This window comes from Cololabis saira, chromosome 5 (genome assembly GCF_033807715.1).
Source record: "Cololabis saira isolate AMF1-May2022 chromosome 5, fColSai1.1, whole genome shotgun sequence".
Classification (NCBI taxonomy): Eukaryota; Metazoa; Chordata; class Actinopteri; order Beloniformes; family Belonidae; genus Cololabis; species Cololabis saira.
This window is the reverse complement of record NC_084591.1, coordinates 38,493,657-38,514,099: the sequence shown is the minus strand read 5'-3', so window position 1 is coordinate 38,514,099 and position 20,443 is coordinate 38,493,657. Positions and strand designations below refer to the sequence as shown.

Genomic DNA, 20,443 nt, shown 5'->3' with positions numbered 1-20,443 from the left:
TTCGTTGGGCCAAAAATAATCACAGATACCAGCTGGTGAAGGCTGCCATTATAAAAGCCTTTCAAAAACCCGTCAAGTGTTTTTCTAGATACAGAAGCTCTTTCACATAATGTCGGTGTGACAGTGGGTGTGTCTTTGTCTCTTTCCTTTTGTGTTTGCTTAAATGCTCATTTGTGATGGCCTGACGTGTGTGTGTGTGTGTGTGTGTGTGTGTGTGTGTGTGTACATGCACACACTTTGCAGAGTTGTCCAATGCGAGCATATGTGGCCTTTCCAGCATGTTCTCCTTCCATGGCATACTCCCTGAAGAACAGGTAGATTTTATCATCCTCATGATTGTCGTTTTCAGGAATCAGATAAACACCCAAGAAACGAGGTTCTGAAAGATACACATATATGGCATCATTATAAGAAAGTTTCAAAACAAACATCTGTTTATTTATGTTTTTTACATTTTAAGAAGGTCCTGTTCACCCTTATACTCGGGATGTTTCATGTTGTAGAGCCAGTAAGGTTTTGTATTCAAATCTAAACTCCACTCGTGACGTGCCAAGGAATGAATAATGTGCTTCTCGCACATTGTTTGGACATTGTTTTGAGCCATGTGCAGAAACACAAAAGGTCCTTTGTTGAAGCTGAAGCATAAAGAAAAGCAAGAACCTACAGTGACGGTCCAGAATTATTTGGACAATTATTTGGACAGTGTGTGTTTATGATTTTGGAGTTAAAAACCACAGCAATGGATTTAAAATAAAACATTCACAATGTCAATAAAGTGTATAGTTTATGTTTGAGCCTCTGAAAAATAAAATGGCTGCAATTCTGATATGGCAAATGCTATTATTCTTAAAAACATCTTGAATTAAAACTAAGAGTACTCTTTAATCATACCTTGATAACTTTATTTCAAATCCACTAGTGTATAAGGGGAAAATCATAAAAACTGTATCATTTTCTAAATACTTCTGGACCTAGCTGTATATAAAACACAAAACATTATATTGTCAAATCTTTATTTAAGCTATTGATCTTTTGTGAACGATAAGTACAGTAAGTGATGTGTTTGAACTGTATCTTCAGCCTTCTTCCAACTGGACGCCACCAAGAGACTAAGGATAAGGATAATCTTTATTGTCTCTCTTGAGAGAAATTTGTCTTGGACAAACTAGAGACTCCAGGCACCACATATATTACAAAAACATATAATCACAATAAACAAAAAACACATCGTCATATCCCCCCACTCTTCGCATGCCCCCTCGCAATGTCCTGAAAAAAAAAAAGACTATATTTTTGGATGAGTGGTGTTTTACTCTGATAAACAGGATCCACTTTATTAGTATGTCTACAAAGCTCATCAAACCCCCCAAAAAGCTGAACTCATATTCATCAAATGTGAAAAGTACTGTCAACAAACAAACAAACAAAAAGCAATATTCTCCCTATTCACCCACCATTTAGCCACCGGGAGTCATGTTGCTCTGTCCTGATTGGGTGATGTTTTCCAAGAGTGCGAAAGATGGCAAAGTCCCGCCCCATGAAGTCAGCTGACGTCCCAGCATACAGCTCTCCGTCTGAAAGGGAAAGGAAAAAAAAACATAGTAACATGATCTGAGAAAGCACTCCTCAGTGGCCCGCCCCACCACCACCACCACCACCACCCTAACCACCGGTCCACGTGGAAATGTGCGAGGGGGCTTAGCAGTTCAGGTAGACTTGCAGTCCTGGGAGAACACCGACGGTACCAGACGTGATGAACGTCAGGAGTGTGAAATTGACATTAACACAGAAGGCAGAGCTGAGACAAGGCAGAGGAAGGATGAATGGATGCTGGGTTAGATGAGGAGGGACAGGACAGATGTGTGAGACAAGGGGAGGACATAATAATGCTGGTGAGAAAGAAAAGATAAAAGAGAGGAGAGATGAGGGGTGATGGGCTGGAAAATGGCCATCTGGTAGGTTAAACAGTGTGGCGTAGGCAAAATGTGACTGGTAATAATTTAAGGGTTGAGAGAAGCAACATCCTCCAATATTCTTGTTTTATGTGTAAAAAAAAAAAAAAAAAAAAGAACCTTACAGCAAAGGAAACTCAATAAAGTGCAACCGACCACATGCACTCACCACTTAAATGAGGGACATTCAGATTGAAATAGCGTTTACAGTCTCGTCAATAAGGGGTATTCATTGCTAAATACGAGGCAGGTCTACATGTAATGAATGACATCAATCTTCCTGTTCTGTTATCACATTGACTTTACACATTTGTGCCTGCTGCAATGAAAGAGCAGAACACGGCCGCGGTGGCAGAGTGCATCCGGCCTCAGACTCACCAATTAGCATCGACGCCGTGAGTAACTTGGGATCATAGGGACTCTTCCCTCTGCCATTTTCCACGTGCGGCTCCAGTCTGAACACATTGTCCTGTACAAAGATACAGCAAACCACAAAAAAAAAAAAAAAAACTTTAGGAAACTATTCTATACCGAGATGCACATTACTTTCTGTGAGAAAAAACATTTGATGACTCTCAGAAGCAAATCATTTGAGGGACCCTTTGAGCTGTCAGCACTTCATGACAACCAGATGACGATAATACAGCCGTAATCTGTGAAAATTAGTTTTGGTTCGGTCCAAGACTACAGTTTAAAACTATGATGTAGCCAAATGTTTCACAAAGACTCTCTTCGCCAAATGAAACCAAAGTTCTTGTGCTCATGTTTTTCAAATAAGCACATAAGGAATCTGTAATGATTCCCACTGCTGAAATACAGAGAACAAATATCCTCAAACAGAAATGGTGCTGTGTGCAATTTAATGTACCTTTTCACTGTCGTTTTTACCAACGGATTATATTGTAATAGGAGAGAACTGAGAATGAGGATAACAAATTTAATCACAACTCTGACTCTGTGACCTTAGCGCTCAAATTAATTAAATCTGTAGTTTATGATCCTCACAAAGTAGATGGATTTTTTTCAGGAACATTTCCTCCCTTTAATTGTCTGGAAATAGCCTTCTAATGAATGAGAAGCTCATATCGGAAAGTCCTATGACGTTTAGAGGAGAAAAGAGCAATTTTGTTATATTCAAATGAACACCAGGCACACACACACACACACACACACACACACACACACACACACACACACACACACACACACACACACACACACACACACACACACACTCAAGGGGTATAAAACAAAGTACAATCATTTATAATGTAACACAGTGTGTAATTCACTCGCTTTACATCGTTGGGTATATATGTATTGTTGTATCTGACATAAGGGCAGACAGTGATGGAAATAAATGAATAAATGGTGTCTGTACCTCTGGTTTTTTGCCCACTTCCAGGTAGGAACACACAGGGTGGAACGCTCCGGTCCCGCACACATACAAATGGGTCTGGTTGAACGGCAGCAACACCTTTATGAAATTTGCGCACTCTCTCTAAAGGAACAAAGAAAGAAAAGACAAAGCAGGATTCATTTTAAATCATAACATCTGTTTACAATCCCAGAATTAATCCCAGAATTAATGCTGTAGTAAGATTTGACAGAAGCAACTTTGTATTGTCTTACTAAGATAATCAAACGGTCTTCATTGCTAAACGAGCTGGATGACGGGAATGTTCTGACGATATATGAGGCGGCTGCTTGGAGCTACTTCAGGCAATCATCTCGAGGTACGTTTTTAACTCATTCTCAATCCTGTATGCCGTTTATTCCAATTTCTCTATCTTGCATATGGGTCTATCATCGCGTCCGACACACCTTCTGATATCCTTTGACCACCAAGCTCACCGTTGTTTTTAAACTCCCACATCCTCCTCAACCTTCACCTGAAATTCATTTTCCTTTGGGGATTATCTAAGTGTTTTTGAATGAGTTGAACGGATTCTAGGGAGAGGGATTAAATCATTTTCACCTCTAATATCTCTATGTAGGCTTTGAAAGTGGGGATTTATTCAATCAGAACCTTGACACAAAACCTGTTTCATATTTAAGAAAGCCTTTAGAGTCTTCATTCTGAGGAATGACTGATTGAATGTGATGCATGTCCACTAACAGTGCCCACGCTATGTTATCTGAAAATACAGCTGTGACAGATGCTAGATTTAGAACTTTGCATTGACAACAAGAAAAGTGGCTCAAGGACGGCATTTCTGAACCTGGCTTGTGTTGGTTATCTTTCCGTGTATTTTAAATTGCTAGTGTGAATTTAACAACAAACAGTACTCAATGAAAATAGTAAAAGCGTCAGGATGAGGTTGGAGTAGGACCCAGATGCAGGAGTTCCCAAAAACATTTGTTTATTTTAACAAAACCAAACCAAAACGCTGCTGAGCAGGATACCAAAAACCAGAACGTGAACGTGATTCAAAAACTAAGAAAAAAACCTGACGTGGAAAACACGGAGGGAGGAAACGGTACAGACCAGCAGGGAGCAAGAGAAAGACAAGACCAGATATACACAAGGGTTAACGAGACACAGGTGCAGATGATCAGGGCAGATGAAAAACAGGAACATCAAACAAGAACTCAAACACAAAGACATGCGCTGCGTCCGAAATGCCACACTATACTCAAAAAGTATACTTAAGTTCGGCACACTTTTGAGTAAATATCAGTAGTATGCATTAATTCGGACGTACTATTCAGAGCGCACACGTCACTTCCTGCTGTTGGGAGAGGAGTTGTTACCATGGTAACAACTCCTGTCACAGCAGCAGCAGCAGTAGCAGCGCACCGCTCCGCTATTTCCCGTTTATTCTGGCCGAAACAAGATGACATTATATAATATTATTATATACGAATATTATAATATTAATATTATATAATAATATTATTATACTTAATATTATACTTAGGACATATACGTATCTGCACAGTACTTAGCAACCAAACACCGCTGCATTGCATTGTGGGAAGTTTCTGCTTAGCTAGTGTACATCAATCCATACTAATACATTTCTCCGGTATGAGTATGAATAGCGCATACTATTGCGTACGTACTAATGTTTCGGACGCACTAAAAAATCTCACATACTGTTTTTGCATACTCACTAGGGTGGAAGTATGGGATTTCGGACGCAGCCATAAACAGGAGGTAACAAACCGTGACAAAAATTAAATGTCATGTCTTCTTTTAATAAGATAGGAGATACAATTTAAAAATGTGTTTCAGTTTTATCTTTAACACCTTAATTGTTAAAGCATTTAGTCAAGCAGACATTTACAGAGTAGTGAAGCCATCTCCATCTGTTCTGGTGAAAAACTTTCTGACGCTCCCTTTTATACCCAGTTATTGTGCCTCAGTGCCAATTAAGCTCATTATTTGTGAAATGTTACATAACATTCTTTTATTGAGCACTACATTGTGCTATTTTCCAGCGTTTCTTTCTGCCTATGTCTCAAATTGAGGAAAACAAAAAAAAAACAGATGAAGTTTTTCGTATTCCACTGAGATTGGCTCCAAAAAAACAAAAAACATTTCTATGAGAAGTTATGATGTAGTAGATAGTGTCATTAACATTCCAAACGATGTCATCATTTGTAATGCTGTGTTTTATTTTCTCCACGTACAATGCTTTCCCGTCTAGTGTTATCTTGGCAGACATGCATGATCCAGTCTGTGTAAACCTTTTTACTTTCGACTTAACTCCTTTTATGGAAATCAGCTTGGCAGGTTCTCATAGAGATGTTGTGAAATCAATACAGAAGAAAATTTTACTGTGGAATAACAAGGAGGGCATTAGGAGAATTATACCATTATACTACTCTTGTAAAACTAATAGAATAAAGCAGGCCTAAGGGAGAAATGCAAAACACAATACTGATCTTCATGACTGCGTGTCTACCAGTCTCTTTTGTCTCATTTTTAAAAAAAACCTTTTACTTTTTTTTTTCTTTTCTTTGCTCTGATGCACTGTGGTATAGCTCGTTCTGTTTTGGCAGCACATGCCAAAGTAGGCCTGACCTCAGATAAATTGAATTTGTTGTCACATATTCAAAAACAGAAAAAGAAAAGAAAGCAAACATAGCAAGCACACACAGAATAATACCGCAAATTCTGCATGACTAGATTTTTCTGGCTCACTAGATCCTTGCTTGTGCAAGCTTTTGTTATTGTTTAAGCAGTTCTCTGTCCCTGGATTTTTATGCAGGTTTGTTTAACTCCAGGATGCCTTTTTTGTTACAACTGGCTGCAGGTACTGGCACGATCTCTTCCCATCGTGATGGCTTTCAAAACCCTCACATGTACATCATAATAATTAAGAGATTGTTTTTCTTTTCTTTTTTTTTATATCACCAGCATAATGAGTGTGGATATTTGAAATAGCAATCACACCCAATTTAGTCTTTTTCCAGGCATATAATGAAAATATTTTGTGGGTTAGGACGTGATCGTCAGATGAGAAAAAGTGTTAGTCGGTATCAGACATCTGGTTCTGAGCACAGATTAGAGAAATGTTGCATATAACAGGTTTTCATTTGCTTTAATAATAAGCACTGATATAAAGCAGATTTGGTAAGCTCTGCAGTCTGTACCACTTTCCCATTTTTTTGGATGTACTGCCACACATTTTAACACACATTTACCTCTTTTTCCCCATCATTATTTCACCTCCAGATGCTTTGAGTAGATCAAGGGGCATTAGCAGATTCTCCTTCTTTCCCCACCTCCCTCTAATCATCATTTTCATCCAACTTTATAAAATTCTGACCACCCTTCATGGAATCTTGTTCATCTGTTTTATGTTTATAGAAAAACACAAAAGAGACTTCTCAGCCCTCAGATGCACCTCAGAGAAGCTCTAAAGGCCAGGGGCTCTTGGCTTGTTCTGGTGAGTAAACTGGGCTGCAAACACCATCACCACGATTTCACATTGTAGCCTTTTGCCTCAGGCTCTTTTGGAAGACAGAGTTCACAACAATGTTCGTAGGGAGCAAAGACAGCCACTCAGTGTGTGTACATAGAGTTTCACCACACCACTCGAGCAGCTCCGAATATTTTTTGGCCAGAAGCAAGATGTGATGCTTGGCTTGTCATGAAAGAGCTGAGTGAAGTAAGGATTCTGAAAATCTCTGAATCTTGACAACAACTCATTATTTGTTTAGCATCTACAGTACCTTTATCTTGAGCTCAATGAAAGTTGATTAAATATTTTAAGCCTAAACAAATATCAGCCACGGGTTTAACATTTTCCAGATAATTAAATATTTGTCTTTTAGTCTCATGATAAAAATGTGTAGTCTTATACTTTTTTTGCTGGAAGCATTAACATTTAACATCAGTTAGAATACTCTTCATAACATTGGGTAATTAGCCACAATGAGCTAATACTGTAGATCCGTAAAGCATTTCTTCTTATGCCACAAAGTTGTGAAACTGAAAGGACCAATTTTAAAATGAAACAATAATTGTATAAGTCTAGATTTGTTATCATGCCTGACGATGAACAGCCACAAATATACTTTGGGAAAACTGCTTATCCATGAAAGCAAGCGCCCAAAAAAAGAATGCCCAGAGGCTTGACAAGTGAGAAAAATATCAGTGATGGCTCTGAGATTAAGATGTCTTGTACCGTCTATCATTAAGATGACACATTAACGAATACTTGTGTTGATGAAACCAAGGGATTTGGTTTGAGCTGTTCCACATTGCTCAGAGGTTTTAAATTCCTGTGCGAGTGCAGAGGTAAAAAGACAACTTTAGAGGCAGGTTCAGCTCTTACCGAGAGATCCTTTCCTGCCCACTTGCATTCGTCTCTTCTGGTTAGAGAAGCCGGCCAGGGGATCTGCAACAAAAACATTTTCGTAAAGTCAGGAGAGAGTCACCCCCACCTAGAATCAGCCAGCGGAGCCACAGCTCTTGTGCACAGATGTGTGTTTATGAGAGCTGAAAGGGGAACAACGCTGTTTGTTATCCACTTTGTTCCAGTTTACTACATTATTCATCCAGGTGTGCAGAGAGCAGCTAACGTGCCTGGGACAGCAGATGATTTTGTGCAACAGCCCTGGTTTAAAATATATATGAAGTATCTTTCTGTGGAAACAGAAAAGAGACAATCCCAAGATACCTGAACCTAGCACTCCAGATGGAAATGAGCAGTCATATGAAAAAAGTCGGTCAAAATACTAAAAAAACACAAAAAAATTGTGAACGGATGAAAATCATCCAATATGCAGAATGCAAAATTGCAATTTTTACCTGTGCATAATCTTTGCTGATATTGAGGACATTGAAAGAGAAGATGTGGTCCTTGGCTCCCACCACCAATCTTCCTTTCTCCTCATCCAACAAGAAAGTGTGGTAAGCTGAACTGTTAGCGAGGCCTTCAAATGTCACAAGGTTGTTAGACTCCAACATCTCTGCAGAAAAACATTGAAAAAGATCATTTAAAAAAAAACAAACTGCGGCAAGCAAATCAACAGGATCTTTTGGGTGCATGAAGGTCAAATCAGTAGTGTCAATATTCATTTCAATTCAAAAGGCTGTTTGTGTGACCACAGGTTCAAATTTACACCTGAAAGCCTTCCAACTCGTGTGTTGCTTGCAAAATACAAACACATCATTCTGTCAGCATGTAAACGCTGTCGTTTCCCTTTCCATTTCAAAACATTCTCAAGACTAAAATCTACTGTAAAGGGTGGATTTGACATGCATAACCAGCACTGAGGTCCAGCAGACTGCATGAGACTCCAACCAACCAGAAAACCAACCAGAACCTTGTCACTGTGCTTCTGTTTAAGATTCAATGAGTTAATGCAGATTGAACAGTTAAGGCTGAATTATGCTTCTGCGTCAAAATGGCGCCGTGCCTACGGCGTGTGGTTTGGATCGACGCAGAGGACACGCCGTCACCTGCGCCGTCATTGACGTGCACCTCCTGAAAATTGTAACTACGCGTCGAGGAGACGCCGACACACGCAGGCCGAGAGGGCTGTGATTGGTTCGTTTGAAAGCGAAGCATTTCCGGTTTCCGGTTTGAAGCAGTAGTGAACTTCCAGGGCTCTTTTCTTCGTTTATGTGTGATTTTTTTTGTTTTTGTTTTTTGCACAATAGTTGTCCTTATTTCTTTGATTTACTGCGACCGGAAAAAGTCGGATAAACCATTCAGAAAAAGATCGCTAACTAGTGGCCGCGGGGGGTACTGCACCGCGACCAAATGGAGAGACGGAGAAGTCAGAAGGGTTCAGCACGGCGTCATGGCTGCGGCGTGTGCTCTGCGTTGGTGTGACGCAGAAGCATATTTCAGCCTTTAGTCTAATGATGTGTCTTTGTTAACTGTATGTCCCTCTTACTTTTGTGGTGCGTTGACTCTTCACAAAATTAATCAGTGTGTTGCTAAGAGGCTATGGTCCTGCAAAACTGTTACAATGATGTATCTAGACTTAAGAAACCAGAGGTGGCCAATCCTGTCCTCGAGAGACCCTGTCCAGCATGTTTCCCTGCTTTCCACACACCTGATTGAAATGAATGGTCATCATCAGTTTGTCATCAAGGGCTGGACGACTCTGTTGGGGACACAGCTATTTGTATCACGGTGTGCTGAAGTAGGGAAACATCTAAAACATGCTGGTATAGGGGCTCTCGAGGACCAGGATTGGCCACCCCTGCCTTCGATGTACAGAGACACATACGCATGTTCATTTTCACCTTCTAACATCCCTTCTCTCCATGGGGTCATAGTATTACCACATTCATTGACCATCCACATTGTAAGGGTGGAAATACACAAAACATAAAGGAAATTAGTTTAGCCTTCTGTCCCTGTGTTCATGCAAAGAAGTTAAAAACACAGAACAAAAACACCCATGAATGTTTTAGCAGGGAGCTTGCCCCTGTCTCTGAAGTGTGTCAGAACCCAAGAGAGCGAGAAGCTAAAGCAAATTTGGAATAAGAGATAACAACAACAGGAAGAAAGGGCATCATACTGCTTTTACTCATTCATAAGCTTGTTCATTTTAACAAGCATGTAAAGATTACAACTTAAGTCATGAATGTTATGCAGAAGAATAAAAAGTGAGTAGTAAAAATAATAAAATGGTGCTGGAAAGTCCTGCGGGTATAAAAAAAGACAGAACTAAAACCATATGAGTTAGCAAATCTTAGAATCTTTGCTTTTAAAAACGTGCTATAACCTATTTGTGCTGCAGTAAGGGCAACTTAATGTTTCTGTAAGTCTTCTGCATATTGGGTTCAAATAATTGCAGCCCATTGCTCCGAACCGAGTAGCTTAACCTTTTCTGTCTTGAGCTCCTTGCTTCATGGCCTTTCGCAACAGTTTGGACTAAGTGCAAGATTTTGAGTTTGCCATTTTAAATGATGCATTGCTGTTTATGTTCTCCTCACAGATGGATGATATTGTTTTTAGAATTCCTTGTTATAAATCATATATATCCATGCAAGTCATCGTTGTTCAGTGCTCCACGGATGAACGTTAAACTCATGCTGCAGAATCCCTGGGAGGGGCTGAACTTCTGGGAAATGGTTGAAACAATAAGAGCATTGGTATTGGCAGTGTGGATATTTGAAGGAGCCACAACATCTTTGTTTCTCTTTCTATAATTCCAAAGAAAATCATTTTTCTCCTACTTGCAGTACATTGTTGTTGTTTCTGTTGTAATCAGGTGTGAGTAATAATTATGTTGTATGACCAAAAGAGGGGTATTCCGCAGACCCTGAAATATGGAGTACATGACTGCCGTTGGGCCTCCGTATGATATTGAACAAAGAAAGTGAGACTCGGGCAAATTTTATGTTTAAGCGTTGATTGTATAGAGCGTCAGCCTATCTCATCGGCTGCATTAAGGTAGCTGTGTTCTGGCAACCCGAGGCCCTTTGAGGGAGAACAGTTTCATGCTGCTTAGTGCAAAGACTCATAACACTAATTTATCACCAAATTGTTCATTTCAGATGCAGCTGGAGTTGAGTTTGTTAAGACTGAACTTTTATTGTTGTGGTTTTCGGCCGAACAGTCTATAAAAGTACTAAATAAAGACAAAATGTAATTGATGTAATGTAAACAGTACTTCAATATCTTACAAAAAAGCAACCCCTGTGAGCCCTTTCCCTGTGGCTCCTCTGCTATCTCAGAAAACTAAGAAGATATGATCTACTTCCCTTGTTTGTTTGTTTTTTACAACTAATAGCAACACCATGTAGCATTGAATCTATGTTTTACTGCTGAATTATGAAGTGCTGGTGCCTGTGAAGAGCAGCCTCAATACATCGTTACCTATGCGATAAACATTAATGAGTTTTGAAATTATTTAAATACTCCATGTGTTTTTAACAATGTACTTTAGTAGATTATGGTAATTAGAGCATATTAAAGCAAATAAGTGCTATTAGTCAGGATTAGTTTAAAAAAAATATTTTGTAGCCTACCCTTTTCTAGTTTAATGAGCATCAAATGGTTTCTCTCTGGTGAACGTGGAAACACACATATATTGTCAATATTAAATGTAGATAAGCATTTTCACTTTTGGTTGACATAATATTGATTGAAAACACCTGTCTAATTATAACCCATCCATTTATCCATCCATCCACCATCAACTTGCGTCTTCCCCTTCTGGGTCACAGGGGTGTTTTGGAGTCTAATCTAGCTCTTTTTGGGTAAAAGGCAGGGGTCCACCCTGGTCAGGCTGCAAACCAGCACAAACACTCACTGATATGGACAATTTAAATCATCAGTTAGCCTAACTGGCAGGTGTTTTGGACTGTGGGAAAAAAAAACTGGCGACCCTGGAGCTTGGAGACAATGTGCAAACTCCTCATAGAAAAAGGTGTGTGTGCGTGCGTGTGTGCGTGTGCGTGTGCGTGTGCGTGTGCGTGTGCGTGTGCGTGTGCGTGTGTGTGTGTGTGTGTGTGTGTGTGTGTGTGTGTGTGTGTGTGTGTGTGTGTGTGTGTGTGTGTTTAAAACTGTGGAAGCAGTGAGATCTTTCCACTGAGTCATGTCTCTGTCCAAAGATAACAATGGACCCAGCAGGTATACCCTGTATTGGATCATTACGGTCACAACAACAATTTAACATGGAATAAAGCAAAGACAGGGTAGTGATGAATATCAAAAGACAGTAAATGGATTTAAATGTTTTTTTTTTTTTCTTTTTTTTTTTACTGTAATGCACACCCTTGTGCATAGAATTACATCTACAATAAATATGAATACATTCATAATATTGTTAAGGTCTTGGTGATTTAGTTGGTTTCATGTCAGTGCTGTTGGGGAGACAATTTCCTGTTAAACTGGATAACTGTGGGACCAGCTCTCTGGCTGTCTGACATCCTACTTAAGAGTGATCTAAACCTAGCATTTACATTTTAAAGCTTTCAGGATGTGAAGGTATTCTTGGACATACAGTGGTGGTTTTATTTATGACTAACTTACATTGCTCCAACAGCAACTGAATAAGCACTTGCAGATATTTAGATTCAGCTTGCATTATGTTTCTATAAATCAAATACTGTGCAAGTTGCCCTTGACTTGATATATTATTGATTTGTATTTTTTGTTTGTGTAAATTAATCGTGACTTTTTGGAATTTAACATCGTAAAGCAGTTGTTTGGCTTCACATGACACACCTACAATGTTAAGAACGGAAAGAAGCACCGAGTCATAAAAGTATAGATGAATGGATTCACCTTAAGCCCTGGTTTGACAGCTCTGTAATTTCTGCCTAATACCTGGGGTCATTTTACACCTATATGAATGTTGTCTGTGTGTGGGAGACAACACTGAGGCCAAGCAGCGCAAAGATGCATCAGTTATGTTTGGAACTGTTTAGCTCCCTAACAGGGAAGTAGGTTCTGGATGTAATTCCAAATTCTCCTCTGTACATAGTTCAAAAGTTATATTCATAGTTTCAAAAAAAGTTGGCTATGCATTCATTCAAAAACAATAATAGAAAAACTAATAACTAGGTATATGGAAGCATATGAGGGACTATATTCAAATTAAAATTCATTTGCAAATCAAATTTGATTCTCATGTGATGTTGAAACCTTCAGGTAAATTCGTAATATCATGAATCTAGAAAAGCAGTCGGCGCACGGAAGCACTCAGTTTCGGAAAGTCTCCCGGTGAGACCTGAGGTCACACTGGGGATGGAACCAAACCGCAGCAAAACCAGATCGCTGTGCTTGCACTTCCAGTGTGACCCGGGCCTGAGAGGGTTTGAGTGGGTCTACAGCAGGGTTAGAACCTGCCATCCGCCAAATGTGGGTTACTTTGTGTAGCGGTGGGTCACTGCACAACCTACCAGCCACTGTAGTGGTTACATAAAACACATAATAAAACACATAATAACCAGGCAATTATTGATCATTCCACAATAGAGACTGCATCCAGAGTTTCCCCCGCACATTTTACATGGGACACAATAATTCACCTCCAGATTACTGTGGCAGCACAGCCCAGAATGTGTTTTAAACTTAAAAAACGTTATCCTTTTAACATATCTGCTGGTAGCGTTTCAAATCTAGCTGCCAAGTTGCTAGGTGGGCAAAAGAACTTCCTTCCCACCCCGGGCTTACAACCTGTCAGGAATTTATGACAGTATTGTACAGTTTAAGTGGTTTCTTAATATGGTAAACACAAATTAATGAATGATCTTTCATCGCCTTTCAGAGCTGCTAGATTCCTGTGAGATCCCAAGATCACAAGAGAACAAGTGTTGCCGGGCTCCAGCTCGTTGGTTTGTGGCCAAAACACAAAAGATCAGGCCAATTAGCTTCCTAGACAGGTTTTAAGTATGATGACAACGGCACTCATTATCTCCCTGGTAAACTGTTTGGATCATGCGAGCCGTAGAGATTCACTTCATCCTGTCACAAGTGTTTATTTCATATAAAAGGGCCGACACTTTTCTAAAGAGTTTCTACATCTTTTCCAATAGCCAATCCTGGCCGAACGGTGTTGTAGACACTGGGAAGAGATGTTCAAGTATATGTTATTCATTCAAAAGTCACATCTAATCTCAGAATGGAGAATTCACGTCCATCTGCCTGCATTGCAAATGTTTGTGTTTACTTCCTGATTTCCTATCAAATGAGGCTGAACTTTCAACAAGGTAGACACATACTGATGAGTTGCTAGGAAGACCTAAGAGGAAATGTTGTTTTTGTTCCTTAAAAATGAACCGCAAGCATTAGAAAAAGTTGACTGTGTATGATGTGTATATTTTGTATTTCTTAGAATAACAAATAATTATTTGCCACATAATAATACATCATATTATAAACTATAGAAAATTGTTAGGCATCTTTAGAAAACTGCACAGATCTGATGTCTGCACTTCATTTACCCACAAACCAAGTCCCTGTGAGACAGAAAGACCAGATTCTCGACATCCATCCTCCTTATGCATACACACAACTCTGGTTTGTGAAAGACTGTCTATGGGTGTAGTGTCCATGGCAACAGACCATTCAACAGAGACTTCTGCTAAGTTATTATAAGCTAATTATCCAGAGAGAGATACTCTCTGGGCATTGTGCGTGGATGTGTGTGTGTGTGTGTGTGTTTGAGTTTATGCAGCAGGCTGTATTTTGTGTCACTGGAAAGATAAAAAAAAAAGATGTTTCCAAGTTGCAGCAGAAGTAGGCTGTACAAGTCTGAACAGGTGTCCCCTCCAGAGAAGTCTACAGGGTGTTATACATAAAGCTCCACTGGTTTTTCTCCTATTTAATCTGCAATTTTATCTAAATTATGTCTCTCAGGAAACTCAGGGGACGTCTTTCTGAGAAAATCAAGAGGATGACCCACTATATTAAACCTGTTTTGCTGAAATTGTTGCCTAACAGAAGGTTTTCTAAACTGCACGCTGGAAGAAAGAGACAGACTGACAGGTGGATGGGGAAATTAGTGGCTTGTAACAGGTGTCAGCTGCCGCCCTGTCAGTTTGTGCAAATGTTCCCTTTTACCCCATAATTGTTGAGGTATACCTGTCTAAATCCCTGCAAATGTCTGCTCTCCTTTTTACCAGCTGCAGGCAAAGCACTGGGGTTAGTAATGGAAAACAAGAGACAAAAGAGACAGAGAAAGAACGATAACGGGGCCGATGCAATGGAAGGGAAGGATCAACAGTCCCATGTGAGACAGACAAAAATAAACTCTTTTACCCTGCATTCTCTCCATCTTTCTGTCTTTTTTTTCTTACTGAACTGGAAGGCACAGGGAGTGTTATCTAAGTGCTTCCCAAGAAAAGGCAGATACACTTCTTAATATCAACCCGTACATGTCGGTACTGTACACGGAAACTCAGGCTTCAATCCCTTAGAATATTGTTGCAAACTGATCAAATGTAACATATCATTGGGTCATTTACATGTAAGGACGCGCTTCATTCATGCCTCAGGAATAAAAACATAATTCAACTAATGTGTTCATTGTCAAGGAGAAATGTGGGAAAACACTGATTCAGGCTCTTGAGTACATTGTAAATTGGTTTCTTTTGACTCTTGATTTTTAAAAAGACAGATTAGCAACTATTTTTTCAAAGTGGGAAAACAATGAATGACTGCTGTCTAACATGTCAATAACATAATCCTGTTCTGAGTTAAATTTATACAAATCTGTTTTTGATGTTGGGATGTTATGCTTGTTAGAGTTAAGCACTTGCAAATGATGGTGGAAAAAAAAGGGATGAGTATTTTAAATTAATAATTGCTTATTTTCAGACATTTACCACCTTATACTTTGTACTGACTTTGTCACATGCCAGCATTAAGAAAGCAATATTTTCCAACTGTGTTATAGATCTGTGTGAGACAATGAACGCTTGTGAGGCAACAGCAATGGGGACTGAAAGTTGCATAATCACACTTAAGCAGAGAAGATTTATGAGAATCCATGTCTATCTTGAGTGACATAAAGAATGATTTCAAATCCCTTGCAGCAAAAGAAAACTGCAAATAAAATCGAAACATTGTGAAAGGAATCCTCCAGACAGTTGAGGCGGAATATTTCAAATCTGAGAGAAAGCTTGAAATCATCCGGCGCTCAAAGCTTGCAGAATACGGTTCCATCACCATTCAGATTCTTGAGGAATTTACACTGTACACACCCTCAGAAACCCAACTCCATTCTGAAATTCTCAACGCAATCATGGACCAATGGTCTTTTAGAAAACTTCCTCATGCTCCAGCTCTGATTAAAAATCATTTCACCATGTATTGAAAACAAGAAACCAAAACCAGCTGATGGTCTAATTGCTAAAGAGAGGTCATGTGTCTGTTCAGGCTAAATGGTTCCTAATGTAGTTTTTATGTTTTTGTTTTTTTTCTCCCCCCTCAATTATTTTCTCTTTTTGCCCTCTGGTATTTATAAGTAAGACTTCCATTGTGCTGCTGTGAATGTATTTGCCCGTTTGCGTGTCTGTGGACTGAGTGCTTTCTGTGCAAGCCCTGGGCTCCTTAAGGAAAGGGGTGGACAGGTCAGGAAAAAGAGAGTACTTTTGGCAAAACACCAACATCTTATAAACTCAAGTAGCTTCTTTTTCTTTCCCCGGACAGCTAACAACATAGTCGCTGCTTCTTGTGACCCATAAACTTTGAATCCATTGGATTCTTTATTCAATCTATGAAGAACTCATTTACCAAGAGGTTGTGGATCAATCTCATTCCAATCTATGACCAAGTATAACATACTCTGAAATCGGGGTGGGCGATATGGACCAAAAGTCATATCTCGATATTTTCTAGCTAAATGGCGATACTCGATATATATCTCGATATTTTTTCTGTGCCTTAATTGGGGTTTCCCCCAAAGTATTATAGCATAGCATCTCTGTTAGCTTCATTTTTTTCTGAGGCAAACCCTTAAAAAAAACAGTCAGTTTTAATACAAAGCCTCGTGCCAAATGTCACACAGGTTCCTTTATTAACAGAGGTCTGCACAATATCAAAATGTATAAAACAAATAAAATAAAAATAAACTGCCTGCATATATAGAATAAAAATACTTCTTGAATAAAATAAAACAAATATCCCTTTCCTGCATAACAATTAAATTAAAATACACTGTACAATTAATACAATGTAGACAGTAACAGGCAGACTTTTCCACTGAGGTTGACAGTTGTGCAAATAACACAACATTTGTGCAAATCTCAAATAAAACATTCAAGTCAATTTGTCACAAAATAAGCTATATCAAAATCATTAAAAAAAAAAAAAGTCAACATTTTTTATTTTTTATTTTTTATTTTTATTTTTTTAAAATCGATATAAACGATGTTGTCTCGTACCATATCGTGTTTGAAAATATATCGATATATATTAAAATCTCGATATATCGCCCAGCCCTACTCTGAAACAATTACAGTGACTTATGGTGCTGGTGTGCACCTTAAGTTCATGGCCACCTACCCATACATCCATATCATCAACCAGTCACTTAGTTGTTGATACAGTTGGGTTTCAGTCCATGTTTAGGTAGCAGTGGGGTAGCATTGTTATCGTTCCTTGTGCTCCACTGGCCTCCTAACCCTAGACCCTCACTTTCAAAGATGTGTTGGAAACTTAAGGTTTAGCACAGAGGTTTTGTGTGTGTTGCGGTGGGGGTAGTTGAACGAGGAAGTTGGTATGTATGACTCAAAGTGCCTCTGGTCACTGAGGAGGGGGCTGTCACACCGGGGAGGAGAAAGCTGCTGCTTTGGCTCACGATCTTGATATAAACAGTCTCCTGCTGTGCTCAAGAGTGGAGTCTATGGGAAAGACGAAAACGCATTCAAGCATCACCTCATACAGACACAAAGCGTCTGCATGAGCACATTTTTTCCAGTCACCTGCAGGGGTCAGAGGTCCTTTTCCTCACCATCCCATGTGTACAGTAAGTCATCAGCCATTGCATCCTCAGCACTGAAAATCCTCTCAGACTTTTAATACTGGTACAGATAATCATCTGACTTCCTGAAGAGCAAATCCATTTCTATCACTGGGGTAATAAATAATGAATATAATCATTTTAATTCATGATGCAATGATCCAGAGTCGCTGTAGAGATCTACAGTAGAAATTAGAAATTCAGCAGTATTGCACAAAGAATATTTTCACCACATTGCAGACATGAAAATTATACATCCCAGCATACTCAGGAAATAACTCCTGAGTCACCCTGGTGCCAAATATCGTCCTCTCCAGCCAAAATCCAAATGAGGAGAAATGGAAATATTGAAAGGAGAGATTGTGGCCAAATAACGAAACCGGCCAGAATGCTACCTGAAGACTTGCAATAGAGATATCAAGGTGTTTCACCAAGCTGACAGCCTGTGGTTTCAAATGACTGATACCCTCACAGGTATCATTTGCTTTGTACAGATGGCCACTTACTTATATGTGTGTGTATCTGTGTATAATTACAGATCCCCCAGTGCTCTGAGAAACATTTCACTTTGATACAGCCATCTGGTGAAACAGACCTGCAGCAGTTATCCAGAGTATAATTACCATGCAGGGGAGAATAAAGCAGAAAAATGACATTCATGGAAATTAATATAAATATACAAAGTGAGAGAAAGGAGGCTAAATGATGCTCATCCGCTTGGGAGTCCATATCTGCAATGCTTTTCATTGCAGAACTGACAGCTGCAATTGATCAAGACAGCGACAGAGAGAGGAAAAGAGAATTTGTCTGACTGTTATATTAATTACTTCAGCGGACCAGAGCTACATTAGACTGGCACGTCTCAGACGTGAAGTTACTCACTCCATGAAACAGCTCTCTTTGTGGGATAATAGCATGCGTAATTAATGAGTCCCACTAAATCATATTTATTAGCCTCAGCTGAAGACTAAACCATTAACACTGCCACAAGCTTTCCATGACAACACCACAGTTAAATCTTTTTCCATGTTCATTCAAATGTAATGGAACTTAAATGCACTAAATTGTCTTCATAAAAATGCTTCGTGTACAATAAAAATAAAATAAAACAAAACACACAGACCAGAGAAGCATTCATTCTTAATATAACAAAACATGAACCTGAAATCCCTCAAAATAATACCAACTTGTAAAGACCAAATTTACAAAAGTTAAATCATCGGTACTTAAATAGATAACCACAGCCAAAGCAGATCCCCCAGATCACACTCATACCTTCAACAATTAAACCCTTTATAAAGATGTATATAGGAAACTTACTTTAAAAAAAAAGGACAATAAAAACTCATGTACACACCTTTATAGGAGAGTTTTAGCCGTGGGACGTTGTTCTTGGTCTGTTGGGCTTTACTGCCGTCCCCCCTGAGCAGAGCCACCCCACACAGCAGCATAATCATGCCCCAGAGAAAGCCCATGGTCCTGGGGCAAAAAGAGTTCCGCTTAGGTCCTTTAAATAAACAACTCCTGTGCAGTCAGTCTCAGATCTGGTTCAGCAGGAAGACGTGGTGGCACGAGAAACAGTCCTGTGGTCCAGAAATTATGGAAAAATGTCGGCGGGTCAGCCCTGGCTGGCTCACAGCGGGTTCCGTCCCCTGCTAGATCAAAAAACCCTTTCCTGTCCCAGAGGTCAAAAGCCAAAATTAGAGTCCAACTCAAGAAGACACAGAACTTGCAAAGCAGAGTTGGGGGGTTATGTATCAGTGTCTCTGCAAGTGTGCTTGTCACAGCAGTAAGTCAAAGGAAAACTTAACCAAACTAAGCATGCAAAGGCGTTTTTCATCATAATCCCTTCTAAGACGTTCTAGGTATATCTGCCGTAGTTTTCTGCCCTGGTACCAAACCAGCGTGTAGCTCTAAATAAACAGCCTTCCACATGATCACTCAGTCGCACCTTCGGCTAACGAAAGTAAACAGGTCCAGGTTGTTTCAGCTGTTCATCCTATGTGCTTGGTAAGCAAAATCCTTAGTGGCTCTGCTTCTATCTTGCCTCTCCGTTTCTGCTCAACACTCCTCTGAACTCGCTCAGCCCCAGTCAGCGCGGCTCTGCTCTGTCCCCCACAGCACAAGGCACTCAGTGCAACTGAGAACAGCTGAGGCAGACAGCACAGTCAGAGTGCGAGAAACGGTGGGAGAGAGAGAGAGAAAGAGAGTTTGAGAAATGCAGTGTATGTGCCGTGTAGTGTAGGCGGGAGAAAAAAAGCGAAAGCAAGCAAAAATGAACATGAAAAAAAAGAAATCTGTATGCTGTTTCGGAGAGGAAAGGTTAGGGCATGGTGAGAGGTTAGAAACAGTGTGAAAAAGGGAAAAAAAAACTTTGGAATATTATCAAAAGCTGTTTTTTTCCCAACCTTTTAATATGTATGTTTTTTATTTCCAAATTGTGCATGTATGATTATTATAGATCTACATGAAACTGAGTAGCATAATACCAACCCTCCACCATCTATTTATTTTATCAAGAACAAAAAGACTGAACTATGGATACTGAAATGAGATCTACTTTTTAAGTTTGCCATAATTTTAGATACCAGGACAGAAAA

General features: G+C 39.5%; 1 protein-coding gene across 1 annotated transcript in view; it reads right to left on the bottom strand.

Moving 5' to 3' along the window:
- Positions 1 to 19,979, bottom strand: part of sema3ab (sema domain, immunoglobulin domain (Ig), short basic domain, secreted, (semaphorin) 3Ab) — a 29,526-nt gene extending 9,547 nt beyond the window's left edge. The window contains exons 1-7 of the mRNA XM_061721972.1: positions 19,201 to 19,979; positions 8,218 to 8,378; positions 7,742 to 7,804; positions 3,334 to 3,453; positions 2,331 to 2,421; positions 1,455 to 1,574; positions 237 to 379 (exon numbers count right to left, since the gene is read on the bottom strand). Coding sequence (XP_061577956.1) covers positions 237 to 379; positions 1,455 to 1,574; positions 2,331 to 2,421; positions 3,334 to 3,453; positions 7,742 to 7,804; positions 8,218 to 8,378; positions 19,201 to 19,318 — 816 coding nt within the window. The 5' untranslated portion in view covers positions 19,319 to 19,979. The remainder of the gene's footprint in view (positions 1 to 236; positions 380 to 1,454; positions 1,575 to 2,330; positions 2,422 to 3,333; positions 3,454 to 7,741; positions 7,805 to 8,217; positions 8,379 to 19,200) is intronic.
- Between the last annotated feature and the right edge of the window lie 464 nt (positions 19,980 to 20,443).